Here is a 19081-nt window from a genome sequence, read left to right as displayed (position 1 = left end):
GAGTTATGATGAGATGCATGTTTTGCAGTGATTGCAAGGAGTTATGATGAAATGCGTGACTTGCAGCGTTTGCAAGGAGTTATGATGAGATGCGTGTCTTGCAGTGATTGCAAGGAGTTATGATGAGATGCGTGTTAGGCGAAAGTTAGGCTGATAGGCGAAAAAGAAAAAGCATAGTAGAAATTCTATATGTAGGAACGAACTGCGAAGTAGCATACGTAACGAATCTTAGATTTGTGATAGGGACTGTTACGAATTGGTGTGTGGGATACTGGTGATGCGAATCATTGTGCCGCTGATGCGACTATGTTTGAATCGGATTGTGATGTGTACAAATGTAAATGTGACACGAATCGGTTAGTAGAAATGACGTAAGTAACGCATCGTAGGTTTATATAGGAACCGCTATGAATGGTGTGCAGGATACCCGTGATGTGAACCATTGTGCCGCCGGAGCGACTAGGTTTGGAATAGACTGCGATGCATGTAGCTGCCGCAGCGACTTGAATCGGTCAGTAGAAATAATATGAATAACAAATTGTAGGGTATGGTAAGAACCGCTACGAATCAATGTTTGGGACATGACCGATGCGAACCGCTGTGCCGCCAAAGCGACTAGGTTTGAATTGGAGTGATGCTTATGGCATGAAAGTGATATGAATCGGTGAGTAGCATGACATAACGAATCGTTTGTGAGGGTACGAGAGTGAGTGGTATGAATCGGTGTGGGATGTATCTGATGTGAACCGTTGTGCCGCTGACGTGACTAGGTACGAATCAGACTGTGGTAGGTAATGCAACGTATCTGATATGAATCGGTAGTAGAGTAAAAGAAATTAGTTGAAAAGTAGGAAGTGAATCCGTTATGAATCGGTTGCAGAGTGTATGCCACCCCTTACTCTACAACCGAACCCATACCAACCACCCAGCCCCCCATGCTAAGCAAGTGCAGAGAAGGCACCAGGTGGGTCTAATTACCACCTCAATCAGCCACAGAACCTGTGCAAACAATACATGCTCATCTCCAAATGGATGAGAAGGCAACCCCATAGATTGTGAATCCTATGAGCAACGAAGCCTGTAACAAGTGAAATCGGACAATGGCTAGCAGTGGCTCGGAGGCTTGGATCTATAAATGAAACGTATGTTTGTGGGTGAGATGATAAGCAAGGCTGAGGGAACATGTGAATCTACTACACCTGTGCCGAATGATGACAGGACATGACCGACAACAACTCAGAGGCAGCTAAGAGCGAAAGGCATGCAGGATAGGAAACATAACAAATCGCAACATTGCGTATGAACGAAAAAGTTCGAACCCTACCTGCAACAGCAAATGAGAACCGCAGACAAAGACCACACACAGAGAAGCTGCAAGACATGTGTAATCGAATGAACGGACTCATGAACACGAGGTGAGCTGGGAAGAGTCAGCCCAGTGACGTGTAGTATCGTGCACTGGAACTGACAAAGAGGAAGGGGAAGTGGTCAGCTTAAATACCCTCCGGGCTCCTCCCATAAATTCAGGCCAGCATACTGGCCTTCTAAAATATATATATTTTATATATAGCAGAACAGAGTTGCTTTAAGAATACCTAGTGCATTGCTTTATCTTAAAGTGATATTAAAGGCTGATGCTCCCCTGTCTTGGGCCCCCTGCCGGCTCTTCCTCCTGCCGAATGTCCCCATAGAAAGCTTGCTTGCTTCACTGCTGAGCCGCTGGTCTGTCTATCTATTTAGACATAGAGTGCGGCTCGGCCCCACCCCTGATCTCTCCTCATTGGCTCACTGGCTGAGATTAACAGTAGCGAGAGCCAATGGCTCCCTCTGCTGTGTCAGCTAGTTAGGAGGCAGAGACCTCAGAGAGAAGGGAAGGGCCACAGGTTCTGAGGATTCTGGTTGTAGACCCGCTAAAATGGGAGTGTTCCCCTTTAGATGGGGAGCCTTTCTAGGGTCCCTTTCGGTGCAGGGGGTTTTACCCATTAATATTCTTGAGCTTCAGGCGGTTCATCTTGTGCTAGTCTGCTGGACAAGTCAGCTGCACGGGTTTCCAGTCAGAGTCCAGTCAGACAATGCCATGGCGACAGAATATCATCCATCAGGGTGGCAGGAGGAGGCGGGCTGCCGAGATTGAAGCAGATTGTGTTTTGGCCTGGGCAAAACATCATGTTCTGACCCTGTCAGCCGTAGAGTACATTTTCCAGGTATAGAAATTTGGCAGGTGGGTTTTCTAAGTCGTCAACAATTGCTTGTTGCTACGCAGGATCCGGTAAGAAAGGACAACAGTGATTTTAATTGCACCAGCCTGGCTAAGGAGGGCATGGTATGCCGACATTGTGAACTTGGAGGAGAATGGCCATTGGGCGCTTCCAGCCCGGGCGGACATTCTGCCTCGGGGTCCAGTATTGCATACTGCTTTACAGTCGCTGGGTTTAACAGCTTGGCTATTGGAACACAGATGGAACACAGATGATACACAGAAAGACTACATCCAGGAAGATTTAACATAGGACTTGGAGGTCTTATGTGTCCAGGTGTGAAACCCAGGAGTTTCATCCCTGTAAATACCTGATTGGTCTCATTTTGGCTTTTTTCCAATTGGGAGTAGAGATGAGGTGGCCTTAAGTATCTTTTAAAGGCCAGATATTGGGTCTGGTGTTTTTTTTTTTTCAGAGACCAATTGGTTCCCTCTCATTAATACGTACGTTTGTTCAGGGGGTAACTCATATATAGTTCTGCCTGTTAAGTTTCCCCTGTGACCATGGGACTTGAATTTGGTGCTGGCTGTTTTGAACCAATTCATAAGATTCTGTTATTAACTCAGAACGTGTTTTTTCTGGTGGCAATTACTTCAAGAAAACTAGTGTTGGAACTGACAGCTCTTTCCTGTAAGGAGTCAGTTTGTAGTTCTCCACCAGGACAAGGTGATACTGTGTCCTCATCTGTCGTTCTTTTTGTGATTTCATTTGAACCAAGAAATTGTCTTTTTTTCCCAGTCAGTTGCTGGAAGAAAAAGCCCTGCACACATTAGACGTGATTTTGGCTGTTAAGACATATTTGAAAATGCCCGCAGCAATCAGGCGGTCGGATTCATTGTTTGTCCTTCCAGAGGGCGCTGGGAAGGGCCAGATGACTGCTAAGTCAACCAGGCCTATGGCCTGAAGGGTAAAGCTATGCCTTTTCAGATAAAAGTGCACTCTACTAGGACTGTGGGGGGCCTCTTGAGCTATCCATCATCAGGCATCAGTGGCTCAGGTTTGCAAGGTTGCAACCTGGTGTTTGGTACACACCTTTATAACGTTTTACCTGGTGGAATTAAAGGCAATTGAGGATACTGCCTTTGGTCACAGCGTTTTGCGGGCTGCAAAATAGTTCCTTGGGCCTGATGGTGGCTACTGTGTCTCCCTCCCCTCATAGGCATGGCTTTAGGACAGAGATATACAATTAGCGGGCCTCCAGCTGTTGCAGAACTACAAGCCCCATGAGGCATAGCAAGATTGACAGTCACAAGCATGACACCCGGGTCCGCTAATTGCATATCCTTGCTTTAGGACATCCCAGGTAGTCATGATTTATAGCCTGCTCTATGTCCTGGGATGCACGATATCAATTTTCTTGCTATAAATAATATCCTAATAATGGGTAGTCTAATTGCCGGAGATAAATTTCTTTTTCTAATTGTCCTAGCAAACATATTTTTGGGTCTGTCTGGATCTGAGTTTGATAAACCTGATTAATGGTTTCTACCACATCCTGCCAATATCTGAACAGTTTAGAGCAATTCCAAAGCATATGCATTAAGTCAGCAGATACGCTTGAACATCTTGGACATTCAGATGTGTCCCGCCTCCCCATTGGTATAATTTATCTGGTGTCCTATAGGCTCTATATATTATATATAATTGGGTTAAGCATTGCTGTGGGGATACCGATACAGATTCCAATATACCTTGCCATATTTCATCTGTCATTTTTCCAAGATCTTTTTCCCATCCTTTTCTGGCTAAACAACTATTTGTTTCTCGTGACTGCTCAGTCAGGCGACCATAAAGAGTAGAGATCAAACTCCTCTTAACCTGTATCTTTGCGAGAATATCCATAAGTGGCATATTTTGTATCTTACCTTTTTTGTCTTTAAACTGACTCTGTAGCGCATGGCGTAGTTGTAAATATTGATAGAAAGTGTAAGAAGACAGTACAATGTTTTCTGTAGATCTTGAAATGTTTTTAATATATTATCTGTATTGTGCAATGTATTTTATCCCCTTTTCTCTCCATACTCCAAACCCTTTTAGTTTATCTAATTCTTCATAATTTTATTTCCCCATAAGGGGGAGTATACTGAGATATGTTTATATTGCATAATACGTCTTGTTTCCTGCCAAACCTTATGTATGAGTCCAAGAGTTAAACCTTGCTCCATATCAGCAAAGTTACCTGATTCTAATTGAGCTATCAAATGGTATTGTGAGGATCTACTCAAAATTATCGATTGGACAGGATCTGTCCAGTCTTTAACTCCCCATCCTGCAATCTGTTGGAGTTGTGCTGCTAAGAAATACATTTTAGCATTTGGAACAGCAAGACCCCCCTTATCTTTGGGAAGTAATGTATTGAGTTTTATTGTAGCATTTATTGTAGCATTTTGTGCTTTCCATAGCAATGTTCGAAATAGGGAATCTATTTTTTAACCACTTCCCGCCCGGCCTATAAGAGAATGACGGCCGGGAAGTGGTTCTGTTATCCTGATTGGGCGTCATATGACGTCCAGCAGGATAACATGCTGGCACGTGCCCGTGGGGGCGCGCAGTGCGGCGATCCCGAATGAGGCGTGTCAGTCTGACACACTGCATCTCCGATCGTGATAAGAAGCCTCTGACAGAGGCTTCTTACCACGTGATCAGCTGTGACCAATCATCGCGGCATTTCTGGGTTTGCGCTGACAGGGAGAGCCGATCATCAGCTCTCCCTGTCAGGGGGGGGGTCTGTGCTGATAATCAGCACATTGATTATAAGCACAGCCCCCATCAAATGTACCAATAAGCTGTCAATCAGTGCCCAGTCAGTTCCCCATCATAACCCCCTGCCAGTGCCCAGTAAAGTGCCAATCTGTTCCCACCACAGTGCAAATCAATGCCCACCATAGTGCCAATCAGTGTCCATCACAGTGCCAATCAGTGCCCAGCATTAACACCTGTTAGTACCTTCCCAATCAGGGCTGCCCATCAGTGCCATCTATTAGTGTACATCAATGCCACCTGTCAGTGCCAGTCAGGGCCGCCTATCAGTACCACCGGTCAGTGCCCATCAGTGCCGCCTGTCAGTGCCCATCAGTGCCGCCTGTCAGTGTCTATCAATGCCGCCTGTCAGTGCCCATCAGTGCCGCCTGCCAGTGCCCATCAGTGCTGCATATCAGTGCCACCTATCGGTGCCCATCAGTGCCGCCTATCAGTGCCCATCAATTCTACATATCAGTGTCTCCTCATCAGTGCCCATCAGTGCCACCTTATCAGTGCCAACTCATCAGTGCCCATCTGTGCCGCCTCATCAGTGCCCATCAGTGCCAACTCATCAGTGCCCGTCAGTGAAGGAGAAAACAAAATTTTATAACAGAAACGAAGAAAAACTTTTGTTTGTTTTTTTTTGTTTTTTTAAATGTCTGTCTTTTTTAGTTTGTTTAGCAAAAAATAAAAACCGCAGAGGTGATCAAATACCACCAAAAGAAAGCTCTATTTGTGGGAAGAAAATTATAAAAATTTAGTTTGGGTACAGTGTTACATGACCGCGCTATTGTCATTCAAAGTGCGACAGCGCTGAAAACTCAAAATTGTCCTGGGCAGGAACGTGCGAAAGTGCCTGGTATTGAAGTGGTTAAACCATTTTTTAAAACCATTTAAGTGGTATCCAAATCGGTGAATTATGTAAAACGTAAAGCAACTGTGGGACCTAGACCATTTTTATTAGGTTTGCACGCCCTACCACCGATAAAGTTAATTTGGACCATACTTCACTCTTTATCTTAAATTTATCTAATATGGGGACTAAATTATAATTAATATATTCCTTTAAATTAGAAGAAACCTGTATACCTAGATATTTAAAGGTTGTAGTAACCTGTCTTTTGTTATCTGTTTGTGCTAAAGCCACTGTTAAATCATCAACCGGGAGTAGTACTGATTTTTCCCAGTTTATAACGAAAATCTACCAAAGGTCTTAATCAACTTTATCAAATATGTTATGGATTGATCTGTATCTCCCAAGAATAATAAGGCATTGTCTGCGTATAATGATATTTTATCCTCTCTTCCTCCTCTCTCAAAACCCCTAAAAATTCTTGGCTGTCTGATTGCTATTGCCAGTGGTTCTGTAGCCAATGAAAATAATAACGGTGACAACGGGCACCCCTGCCTAGTACCTCTAATCAGAGAAAAATGCTATGTTATTGCTTAATTTATCTGTATACATGCTTGTGGGGCTGTTTTTTACAAATCCTCTACCCAACCCAAATTTCTCCAGAACCTCCCATAAATATATCCACTCGACGCAGTCAAATGCTTCAAATCTGGAGATATTTTTTCACCCAGTGCAGCCAAATAGTGTCATCCTCATCCTGTGGGACATTGCTATTTTATGTCAATAAATAACCAACTTGCTAAACATATGTCCCAAAGCTGTGGCTGGGACTGGACTCCAGAACGATTGCCCCCAGGTGATCACATATTAATTTAGTCACCGGGGAATTCTGAGAAAATAAACATCCCATTACCAGCTGTCTTGGGAGTAAACCAGCCAGTTCCTTCCCTTGCTAAGCTTATTAAAAAAGCTGCCGCCGGATCGCAATACGTAATATCCGTTTCCTAGCCTGGGGATCGATGAGAGCTAATTCATTTTTCTTTCAAGTAGTGCTCATTCCATGACAATCACAAGACTTTTATACTGCTTGCATGTTGGTGATGGATTCTCAATTCAGCCATTGGTTAATGTACTTCCGTAGTGACTACCAAGCTTCTAGTGCAGCAGTGTCAAACTCAATTTCATCGCAGGCCGCATCAATATTCTGGTTGCCCTTGAAGGGCCAGTTGCTTTTTTTTCCTCAGAGACCTGACCTCTGTACCATCTCTCACCACAGCCCTCATCTACCCCCCCCCCCCAAAAAAAAAAAAGCTTTCTCGCATTTCACCTACCCAGCCCAGCTCTAGTATCTCCTGGCATTGTAGGCGTGCTCCACCCCTCTCTCTCTTGCAGGGAGATCATTGGTTGGAATCTGTGCATTGGTTGGAATCTGTGGAATCTTACCATGTAATGCCCCATCCCACACTGCACCTGCATTTGCATCTTCCTTGTCCCTGCCATGAGTACAGGGCAGACAGGGGTCAGTGAGAGCCGTCAAAAGGAAAGCTGTCCTTGTAAACTCAGAAGGCTTCTGTGTTTACAAGTGACAGTGGTGAGTGACAAGTGAGAGCCAGAGCTGGCGGAACGAAGTTCCACCACATTCCAGCTGAAAAAAAAAAATCCCTGGGTGCAAGGGCCACATGAAATGGCCTGGGGGGCCAGATGCGGCCCACTGGCCTTATGTGTGACACATGTGCTCTAGTGCATGCAGAGCTAAGCATAAACATTAGAGTGCATCTAACCCTATTAACAAAAATGTCATCTATCACAGAGAGATCCTACTGTTGGAGTATCCAAGGTGAATAAAAAACAAGGTGACAAGGTGCTGACTTAGCACTCTAACTATGAGTAATATTTCACTTTTAAGTGGAGTGAACCTTTAATTTTAAGAACGCTGACAAATTCCACACTGCCTTACCATGTTCTTAGAACACATAAGCCTAGATAATGTCCCTACCACAGACATTTAAATGCATATGTACTATACCCTCTAGGCCTGTATGGTTTGAAGCCAACTAACCTACCAGCATGTGTTGCGGGGGATCACTGGAGCACCTAATTTATGTAGGCTATCCCTGCTGGCATTTAGACCTAGAACCCCAGCACTGTTAAACTATAATGCTTTTTATCCTCCATGGTTAAAAGCCATTTTATACTAAGCAAGTTGACCTGGTGTATTTACTAGAATAATAAACACATATCCTGGATTAGTAGAGTGTGTAAAGTTTATGTGACTTTATAAAGCTCTTAATCTAATTGTGTGGACTTTTAAAGTATGTATTTTTTTTTCTAAAGAACTAAACAAAAACATTTTGGCTGGTCTTCTCCTAGCAGCCACAAGAGCCACAAGTTTTTGTAATCTCCAGTTTCAGTAAATTAGCCCCTAAATGTTCCTCTTGTGGCCACTTGGAGAAGACCAGCACTCTTGAGCATTTTAGTCAGGCTGGGTTCACACTAGTGCGACAAACACTCAGACATTGGGAGCTCATGTCGCATGACATGTGAAAATCAATGTTTCCCTAACTGGTCTGAAACAAGTTGGCCCGACTTTGATCCTACTTCAGCCCATTGACTATCATTGAAGTCGGATCAAAGTCGGATCGCCGTCTCGCATGATCCGACTTTGGCATGCGACTTGTGCTCAGATGATCTTGAGGGGAAACTCCGCGCCAAATTTTAAATAAAATAAACGGCATGGGTTCCCCCTCCAAGAGCATACCAGGCCCTTAGGTCTGGTCTGGACTTTAAGGGGAACCCCCTACGCCGAAAAAAACGGTGTGGAGGACCCCCCGAATCCATACCAGACCCTTATCCGAGCACGCAGCCCGGCCGGTCAGGAAAGGGGGTGGGGACGAGCGAGCGCCCCCCCCCCCCCTCCTGGACCGTACCAGGCCGCATGCTCTCAACATGGGGGGTGGGTGCTTTGGGACGGGGGGGCGCCCTGCGGCCCCCCCACCCCAAAGCACCTTGTCCCCATGTTGATGAGGACAAGGGCCTCTTCCCGACAACCCCGGCCGTTGGTTGTCGGGGTCTGCGGGCGGCTTATCGGAATCCGGGAGCCCCCTTTAATAAGGGGGCCCTCATATCCCGGCCCCCCACCCTATGTGAATGAGTATGGGGTACATCGTACCCCTACCCATTCCCATAGGAAAAAAAGTGTCAATAAAAAAAACACACTAGACAGGTTTTTAAAATAATTTATTAGGCAGCTCCGGGGGTCTTCTTCCGACTTCGGGGTCTCTTCCTTCTTCTCTGCACTCTCTGGCCTCTTCTCCACGCTCTCCCGCCTCTTCTCCGCTCTCTCCTGTTCTTCTCCCGCTCTCCGGTATCTTCTGCCGGGCCCCTCCGCTATCTTCTGCCGGGCCCCTCCGCTATCTTCTGCTCTTTTGCCTGCTCTTTTGCTAGTGGTGGTCCGGTCTACTCTGCCGTCTTCTTCCCTCTTCTCTTCTTCCGATGTTGACACGACGCTCTCTCCCACTGTAATGCCGTGCAGCGACTTATATAGGGATGGGGCATGGTCACTGGGTGACGTCACCCGGTGACCCCACCCCTTATTACGTCACAGTCCCGTGGCATGATGGGACTGTGACGTAATAAGGGGCGGGGTCACCGGGTGACATCACCGCGGACCGCGCACACAGTATTACAGTGGGAGAGAGCATCGTGTCAACGTCGGAAGAAGAGAAGAGGGAAGAGGACGGCGGAGAAGACCGGGCCACCGCTAGCAACAGAGCCGGGAAAAGACAGCGGAGGAACCCGGAAGAAGATACCGGAGAGCGGGAGAAGAACCGGAGAGCGCGGAGAAGAGGCCGGAGAGTGCAGAGAAAAAGGAAGAGACCGCGGAGAAGAATGAAGAGACCCTGAAGTCGGAAGAAGCCCCCCGGAGCTGCCTAATAAATTATTTTAAAAACCTGTCTAGTGTGTTTTTTTTATTGACACTTTTTTTCCTAGGTGAACGGGTAGGGGTACGATGTACGATGTACCCCATACTTAATCACATAGGGTGGGGCCGGGATCTGGGGTCCCCTTATTAAAGGCGGCTCCCGGATTCCGATAAGGGTCGGTGTGTAGGGGGGGTGTAGGGGGTTCCCCTTAAGGTCCATACCAGACCTAAGGGCCTGGTATGCTCGTGGAGGGGGAACCCATGCCGTTTTTTTATTTAAAATTTGGCGTGGAGTTCCCCCTCAAGATTCATACCAAAAACAGTGCCTGGTATTGGCGGGGATCCAAGTCGGATCCCCGTTCATTGAAAGTCGGATGTATGTCGGCTTCAAGTCACGGGGCAAAGTCGGATCCAAAGTAGGACGGCTGTCATGTCGCACCAGTGTGAACCTGGCCTTAATCAACCCCAAGGCAAGAGAGCTCAAGAGCCTTCTTAAACATGGCTAATGCAGCCAATCATTATAGGTGTCTAAATCTTTCCAAACAACGTCTGCACTAAATCTGCTTTACAGAGATGGTGATGCAGTTCTGTATTCCCTTGGTGATTGACCCCAGCTGTTACAACCCATGTTGCATCCAAAGCTCCCATCAATAATAAATAAATAAATCAGGCTTGCTGCGACTTTGTTGGTGCAGTATTCAATGAAGTATTCAATCATTTTTAAGAGGGGATACCATGGTGTGCACTGAAGTCTTGAGCTCTAACGCCCAAAAGAGACACTTGGACCTATTTGGTTCACTGTGGGTCCTCAAAATCGTAAATATAGCTTTTTTTTAAAACAACTTGATGGGACTGGAAAACAGCACAGTCACCTCATCACACTTTTCGCTGAGAATGTGCCGAACAGTCACACTTATTGTTGGCTTCTCTCCCTTTAGACGTCCCTTCAGAAGAGGAGCCCTCGCCCTGTGCCCTCCCTAGCAATAATGGACGCCATTGTCCCAATGAGACCCTCTGTGATTCTGGCTGGGATGGGCCCAAGCATGGAATCACCAATTTTGACAACTTTGCATTTGCCATGCTCACCGTCTTCCAATGCATTACCATGGAGGGCTGGACAGACGTACTCTACTGGGTGAGTGAATGACTTTGCTGGATAGAAAGAAAAGCAACTCTGCTTGCAGAATCGGTTTGCAAAATACATTTTTTATCTGGTGAAGATTCCCAGATTTTTCAAAACTGAACTCTAGGTAAACAACTAAATATACAGATGAAATGCATATAAGAGAGCTATTTCATCTGCCAAAGTAGTTTTGTTTCTGTCTATTCAATCCTGAAATTTACACAGCTCCATGCAGCATAGCCCTATAACACTTACAGGTCTTTTCCTTTCCAAAGCCTGTGAATGGACTGGAAGGGAGAAACAGCAGGTTGATAAGCTCATCTCTTTGTCACTCTGCTCTTTCCTTCTATCAGCAACTTTCTTGCACTGCAGCACAACTAACTTGCACCTTGTACTGTGTCTACCTCCTTTTATCTGAGGTTTAGTGGACACTTTACAACATAGGGAGAGTCAGGAGAGCTGCAGGATTGAGGCTGGGTTCACATGTGTCCGGCTGCAGTTTGCAGTCTAGAGTCCAGTGCGTTTCTGTTTACTGGTTCAGGTGCAAAGTTTTGCCTGATTTTGCACCTGAACCGGACCCAAAAACGCACAGCACCCTTTTCAAAACTGCACCGTGGCCACATGTGTGATCTGGCTCCATTGAAAGCATTCACATGTTATGCAAATTGAATGCGGTTAATAACGCATCCCATTCGCATATACAGTTGTGTGAAAAAGTATTTGTCCCCTTTCTGATTTTAAATTTATTTACATATTTGTCACACTTAAAAGACTCAGATCATCAAACAAATTTTGTTATTACACAAAGATAACCTGAGTAAATACAAAATGCAGTTTTTAAATGATGGTTTCATTTATTAAAGCAAAAAAGCTGTCCAAACCTACCTGGCTTTATGTGAAAAAGTAATTGCCTCTAAACCAAATAACTTGTTGTGCCACCCTTGCTGGCAACAACTGCAATCGAGCATTTGCGATAACTGGCAATGAGTCTTTCACATTGCTGTGGAGTAATTTTGGCCCACTCTTCTTTGCAGAATTGTTTTAATTCAGCCACAATGGAGGGTTTTACAGCATGAACGGCCTATGTAAGGTCATGATACAGCATCTCAATTGTATTTAAGTCTGGGCTTTGACTAGGCCACTCCAAAACCTAAATTTTTCTTTGTTTGAACCATTTGGAGGTGGACTTGCTGTTGTGTTTCGGATCATTGTCCTGCTGCATAACCCAAGTGCACGTGAGCTTGAGGTCACAAACTGATGGCCAGAATTCTAGGATTTTCTGGTAGAGCTCATGGAATTCATGGTTCCATCAATTAGGGTAAGTCGTCCAGGTTCTGAAGCTGCAAAGCAGCCCCAGACCATCATACTACCACCACCATGTCTGAGTGTTGGTATAATGTTCTTGTTATGAAATGCTGTATTAGTTTTATGCCAGATGTAACGGGACGCACACCTTCCTAAAAGTTACATTTTTGTCTCATCAGTCCACAGAATTTTTGCCTAAAAGTCTTGGGGATAATCAAGATGTTTTTTGGTAAATGTGAGACGAGCCTTTGTGTTCTTTTTGGTCAGCAGTGGCTTTGGAACTCTCCCATGGATGCCATTTTTGCCCAGTCTCTTTCTTATTGTTGAATCGTGAACACTGATCTTACCTGAGGCAAGTGAGACCTGCAATTCTTTAGATGTTGTTCTGGGTTCGTTTATGACCTCCTGGATGAGTCGTTGTTGTGCTCTTGGAGTTATTTTGGTTGGCTGGCCACTCCTGGTAAGGTTCACCACTGTTCCAAGTTTTCTCCATTTGTGGATAATGGCTCTCACCGTGGTTCGCTGGCATCCCAAAGCCTTAGAAATGGCTTTGTAATCCTCTCTAGACTGATAAATGTCAATCACTATGTTTCTCATCTGTTCTTGGATTTCTTTAGCTCACGGCATGATGTGTTCCTCTTTGAGATCTTTTAGCGTGCTTCACGTTGTCAGACAGCTTCTTTTTAAAGCGGAGTTTGACCCAAAAGTGGAACTTCTGCTTGTTGTACTCCTCCCCCCTCCAGTGCCACATTTGGCACCTTTCGGGGGGTAGGGGGAAAGAAAACCTGTCTTTCACAGGTATCCTGTTCCCACTTTCCCACTTCCGGGGGCCTCAGCCGTGGGTATTGACGTCACCGCCCGGGCTCCCTCTTCCTCCCCTCGGCCGCTGGGCCAGTAGGAGAGAGGAGCGGAGCCTCGCACATGCGCTGTAGAGTACCCGGCGTGAAACCATAAGGCTTCACTGCCGGGTTCCCTTACTCACAATGGAGGTGGCATGCACCCGACAGCTGATGGAAACATCAGCTGTGGTGCTGACATCGCTGGACTCCAGGAAAGGTAAGTGTCTGATTATTAAAAGTCAGCAGCTACAGTATGTGCAGCTGCTGGCTTTTTATTTTTGCAGCGGTGGGTGGACCTCCACTTTAAGTGATTTTTTGATTCAACAGGTCTGGCAGTAATCAGGCTTGGGTGTGGCAAGTGAAATTTAACTCAGCTTTCCAAAAAATTGTGGTTAATCACAGTTCATTCATGATTCAGCATGGGAGGGGGCAATTACGTTTCCACATAGGGCCAGGCAGGTTTGAACAGCTTTTTTCCCTTAATAAATTAAATAGTAATTTAAAAACTGCATCTTGGATTTGGTCGGGTTATCTTTGTGTAATATTAAAATGTGTTTGATGATCTGAATTGTGAGAAATATGCAAAAAAATAGAAAATCAGGAAGGGGGCAAAAACTTTTTCACAGCACTATATGTGAGCCCAACCTGACACTTGTCCTTGTTGAGAAAATATCCTCACAAAAAGCTAACCTGGCTGCCTTGTTATGCTCACTTAATGATATACACAAGCTCTTATTATAAGACTAAGACTAACAACTTTTTTGCCTTTCATTGAATTCACTCTCTGGGATTGTGTTTAGATGCAGGATGCCATGGGATATGAGCTGCCCTGCGTGTACTTTGTCAGCCTTGTCATCTTTGGATCGTTCTTCGTTCTGAATCTGGTTCTTGGTGTGCTGAGCGGGTATGATACAATATTTCCTTATTTTGTGAATTTGTTTTTTTGTTTTGCTTTTTCATTTATTAGAATTTTATTGAATTGTCACTTAAAAGTTTTATTATGTATATCTCTAATATTGTTTTTACCTTCTTTAACATAAGCTTTATTTATATTTTTTTCTCGCTTGCCTCCATGCTTTTCAGTCATGTCTCACTATTCTCTAACTAACAGATATTTAGTTCCATTGTTGTGGAAGATGACACAAACCTGGTCTCTGCATACAGCCAAATCCACTTAAGCAGAGCAGAGAAATAAATATGAATAATGTCTATACATTTTATAAGCTTGGTCGGTGTTCGTTCTGCTGGTTCATGACCATAAAGAGCTGTAAAGCCATTTGGCTCACTGCAGTTCCTAGTAAAATGAATAGGCCAAAGGGTTAAAGCAGGGGTAAGCAACCTTTTGAGCACAGTGCGCCATAAAATGTTTTCAAAGAAATTAAGCGTGACGATTTTATAACAAAAAAATGTCAAATTCACACTCTCAATCACGAAAAAGATTTTTTATAAAGTAAATGCTGTAAACTACTTTAGTAGTGAGAAATTGACATCCTGCACTCTCACACCTCAGATCAGCCCCAATTCCTGCAACTCCAAACCTCAGATCACTATCCCCCCTGCAAATCTGTTTCACCACAGTGGTGTAGTGGTTAGCACTCTCACTTAGCAGTAAAAAGGGTCGCTGGTTCAAATCCCAAGCACGACACTACCTGCCTGGAGTTTGCATGTTCTCCCTGTGCCTGCGTGGGTTTCCTCCGTGTACTCCGGTTTCCTCCCACACTCAAGACATGCTGGTAGGTTAATTGGCTTCTGTCCAAAATTGGCCCTAGTATATGAATGTGAGTTGGGGACCTTGGATTGTGGGTTTCTTGAGGGTAGGGACTGATGTGAGGGTGTACTCACTCAGGTTGAACTGGATGGACTGGTGTCTTTATTCAACCTTACTAACTATGTAACCACTGTACCCCCTGCTCATCTGCCCCACCACTGTAACCCCCTGCACATCTTCCCCACCACAGTACCACCCTGCACATCTGCCCCACCACTGTACCCCCCTGCTCATCTGCCCCACCACTGTAACCCCCTGTACATCTGCCCCACCACTGTACCACCCTGCCCATCTGCCCCACCACTGTACCACCCTGCCCATCTGCCCCACCAATGTACCCCCTTTCTCATCTGCCGCACCACTGTAACCCCCTGCATATCTGCCCCACCACTGTACTACCCTGCACATCTGCCCAACCTCTGTACCCCCCTGCTCATCTATCCCACCACTGTAACCCCCTGTACATCTGCCCCACCACTGTACCACCCTGCTCTTCTGTTCCACCACTGTAACCCCCTGCTCATCTGCCCCACCAATGTTCCCCCTCTCTCATCTGCCCCACCACTGTACCTCCATGCACATCTGCTCCACCATTGAACTATCTTTTCATCTGTCCTAACACTGAACTTATCTGCTCACCTGCGCCCCCCCTCCCACGGTAACCCCTTTTCTCATCTGCCATACGACTGTTCCTGCTTCACATCTGTCCCACCTCTGTTCCCCCTGCTCTTCTGCCCCACCACTGTAACCCCCTGCTCATGTGTTCCACCAATGTACCTCCTTTCTCCTCTGTACCCCCTGCTCCTCTGCCCCTTGTATGTGATGTATGTGATGTATGTGATCTACAGTATATGATGTATGTGATGTCACATACAAGCATCTGGAATGGATGCGCAATGATGAGCTCAGGTCAGAGGGATTTTCTCAAATGAGTGGGCCTGTGTGCAGGATCATAGGTTGGGCCCTGAGAAAAAGTGGTTGAGTGTGAATTTCATTGCGCTGAATACTGGCTCTGGCTTAAAGGGACACAGAGTGCAGGGGTTCAGTAGTAAGTGATGCAAAGGTTCAGGAATAATTTCCACAAAGTTTCCAGAAGCTCAACAGTAATTCCACTAACTAATTTTGGTTTTCTCAATCACAGTGAAATCCCTTCTATCCGAGATTGGTGTTGGCAACCAAGTGAGTCATCTTCCTCCAGATGGTGGACGTGGCTAGCAGGACTGTGATTGGCTTTAGCAGTGGCCAAGACAGTCCTCCTCCTCCTGGAAACAGGCCCCCCCCCCAGCTGAACTGCACCCAATCTCTTCCCCATAACAAAAGCTGACGATCGCAGCTACAGCAAAATTAGAGAACCAAACAATGTTTCCCATCTTTTAGTGTCTCACTGACACTTCCCTGCGCTGCTCTGCTGATGGGGAGAGAATCGACTGCCGGTAAAAGAGGCTTCGCATGCCGCTTGCGGCACCATTGCCGGGGGTTTCCTACCCCTAGGTTAAAGTTTCCAGCAAAAGTGGAAGCAATCGTATCACCAGGCAATGTTGTTGAGCAAATTGATGTAGATTGAAACCCAAACACCAAAATCTCTTCAGCCTTATTGCTGAAGTTTAGTCTGTTTGTTCTTTCTCCCTCCCTTATCAATATGCTAATGACATTTTTTAATAGAAGCTTTCTCTTTTCATTACATACCTTATTTTAGACCCAAATACATCATCACTGGGTTTCTGTGCTTCTCTATGCAATGCAGATAGAGTTAGGCACAAAAAAAAAAACAAAAAAATACTGCGCTACCTATAGAAAATATCCCCCCAAAAAGCAGCAGTTAGACAGTGAGATGTGCACTAAAATAACTAATAAAAAAGAAATAACCGAACTAAATATAAGTGAAACACGTGAAACAATCTCCAAGACTTCCGTGAGGAAGTACATATATAAATACAAAAATGTTGAAAATTATTAACAATTAAATTATGAAAAGTACATGGGTCAACACATGTATGTATGAATCAAACATGAGTGTCCATATGTGATATTTGCGAATAAAAATTAGTGTCCATATATAGTAACAGAAAATAAAAATGTGAAGTAATGATCTGAAAACAGTCCAAGAAACACCCCTTGGATGAATCCAACCAGAGTCAATGGTGTAAAAAATATGAGTGACAACCCATACAGTATCCGCAAATATCCAATAATTGCGCTTACCGCAAGGCAAGCGTACACCAGCCTGTATCACGTCTTGGGTTGGAGAATCCAGATGGTGCTCTTAGACTGTATACATCATAGCTGAAAGGATGCAATGAGGACACCAAACTTCCGTCTCATGGACATGTAAATAAAAGGAAACTGGCCATAGTGTAATACTGCCAAACTAGTTAAAGTTTAGAAAAAGGTAGAAAACTTACACTAGTGCATAAAGATACAGCAGGAAAAAAAGGGAACTTAGAGTGAACACTAGCAAACTCAGCAGTGAAGATCAGACCCCACACTCCGTGCAAATATTGCACTTACCACAAGGCAAGCCAACAACAGCTTGTGTTCAGTATTGGTTAACCACACCACACTACGTGATCCACCACCAGGCATATAACGCGCTTACCGCAAGGCAAGCCAACCACAGCTTATGTTCTATAGCAGTATGAGAGATCCATTGGCGCTCTGGACTGCTTGCGGCAGGAACCGGGGGATACAGCAGAGACTCCAAAATGACATCTCACAAGCATGTAAATAAAAAGGAACTGGCCATAGTGTAATACTGATAAAAACGATTTAATAGATAAAGGTAGAAAACTCACATGAGTATGTAAAAATACAGCAAACAGCCGGCCGGCATAGCGAGCACCCGTCCACACTGAAAATGGCGATGACGTCAGAGCGTCAACCTCCCGACGTACGTTTCACCACAAATGGCGTCGTCCATAAACGTGAATAAACATAAGTCAAAATGTGTATCAGTAATTAATGCATAAAGTGCTTCGTGCTCAAACAAGTCCTTAGCGGATCTTCCCCTTTCGCTTTACACCTCCATCTGTAAAAACTTAAAATATAAAAAGTCCAATCCTTATAAAAGGAATCTCCAAACATGCTCCGTGCTCAAACCATGGATCCTGCAGATCTACCGCTTCCTCTTTACACCTACTTCACACGTGCGATCGTGCCCCCCTGAAGTGCCTCCCCGCTCACCAGGGAGTTTTGACTCTTTAGCTGTAGAGCTACAGATTTTGTGTGCTCCACATCATCATGGATGAAAAGGAATGATCTTCTTGAAACTTCTTGGCTTTGATTCCTTGTGCTTGGCCTCCACTACTGTACCACTATCGGGAAATTACATACACATTAGGCATTAAGAACAGAGGAATCCCGGCATAGCATTATACTGTTTATTAAAACCTCGCACCTAGTTAAAATTGCAATCACCTGATGGATAATATATCAAAGCAATGCTAAACTCTAAACTCAGAAGTTTCGCCGCAGCGTGCACTTTATGGGCCGGATGTGATGTCACCAAAACCAGAAACTGCATTCTACGTGTTTCGCCCCACCCAGGGCCTCTTCAAGAACTGAAATAACAAAATGCCTTAATGGGTGAATGTCAGTCTGAGCAAATAGGTGTTTCTAGGCAGACCATTTTCATGCAGATCGCTCTAGGTAAGCCCACATGTAATGTTGAGCCCCCATTAGTGAAAGACCTATAATCCAATGAATGAAGGGGGTGGGCCAGGGACAGTAAGGCTGGGGAGGAAAGAGCTAGAAGATGGTCCACCAGCCAGAAAATGAGGCAGGCTCTATCTGACTGCAGCTTCTAATTCACATTGTGAGAAACTCACAGTGTAGAGTGCAATCAAGGTAAGCATTTTCAGTACAGAAACAGAGCCTGTAAACTGCGCAAGACTGAAGGGAAGGCTGGAGTTCAGCTGTATTGCCATTGCCTGCTCTTTCTCTATGAAAGTGGCGATTTTCCTTGTTTGCGCTCTATTTCTCTCCAGTCCCGGCCGGAGCCCTTGTCACACGTTCTTGCCAATTTAGCAGACTGCATATTACAGGCTCGATGACGGAGCTGCAAGCACTTGAAATCCTGAGCTTTATTCATGATCACCGTAAACAGCTGCTGCCAAGAGCCGCGACTCCTTTATCTCCCGGCAGATACAATTGCAGCCTTTTCATCTCGCAAATAATACCTTGAATAAAAATGTTTATTGCTGATAATGCTGCGCACAGCGTGTCGCTCGCCCGCTCAAGTGACAACACGGGAAGCGGGGAAGATTGCCTGATAA

At 45.1% G+C, this 19081-nt stretch overlaps 1 protein-coding gene across 6 annotated transcripts in view; it reads left to right on the top strand.

The window, feature by feature from the left end:
• CACNA1C (calcium voltage-gated channel subunit alpha1 C) overlaps positions 1–19081 on the top strand; it is a 780229-nt gene that overhangs the window by 443430 nt on the left and 317718 nt on the right. For all 6 annotated transcript variants that reach the window (XM_073621582.1, XM_073621580.1, XM_073621584.1 and 3 more), the window contains exons 7-8: positions 10714–10910; positions 13843–13946. In XM_073621582.1, coding sequence (XP_073477683.1) covers positions 10714–10910; positions 13843–13946 — 301 coding nt within the window. The remainder of the gene's footprint in view (positions 1–10713; positions 10911–13842; positions 13947–19081) is intronic.

This window comes from Aquarana catesbeiana, linkage group LG03 (assembly GCF_042186555.1).
Source record: "Aquarana catesbeiana isolate 2022-GZ linkage group LG03, ASM4218655v1, whole genome shotgun sequence".
NCBI lineage: Eukaryota > Metazoa > Chordata > Amphibia > Anura > Ranidae > Aquarana > Aquarana catesbeiana.
Note: the sequence above shows the minus strand (reverse complement) of the source record. Positions and strands in the feature narration are given on the sequence as shown.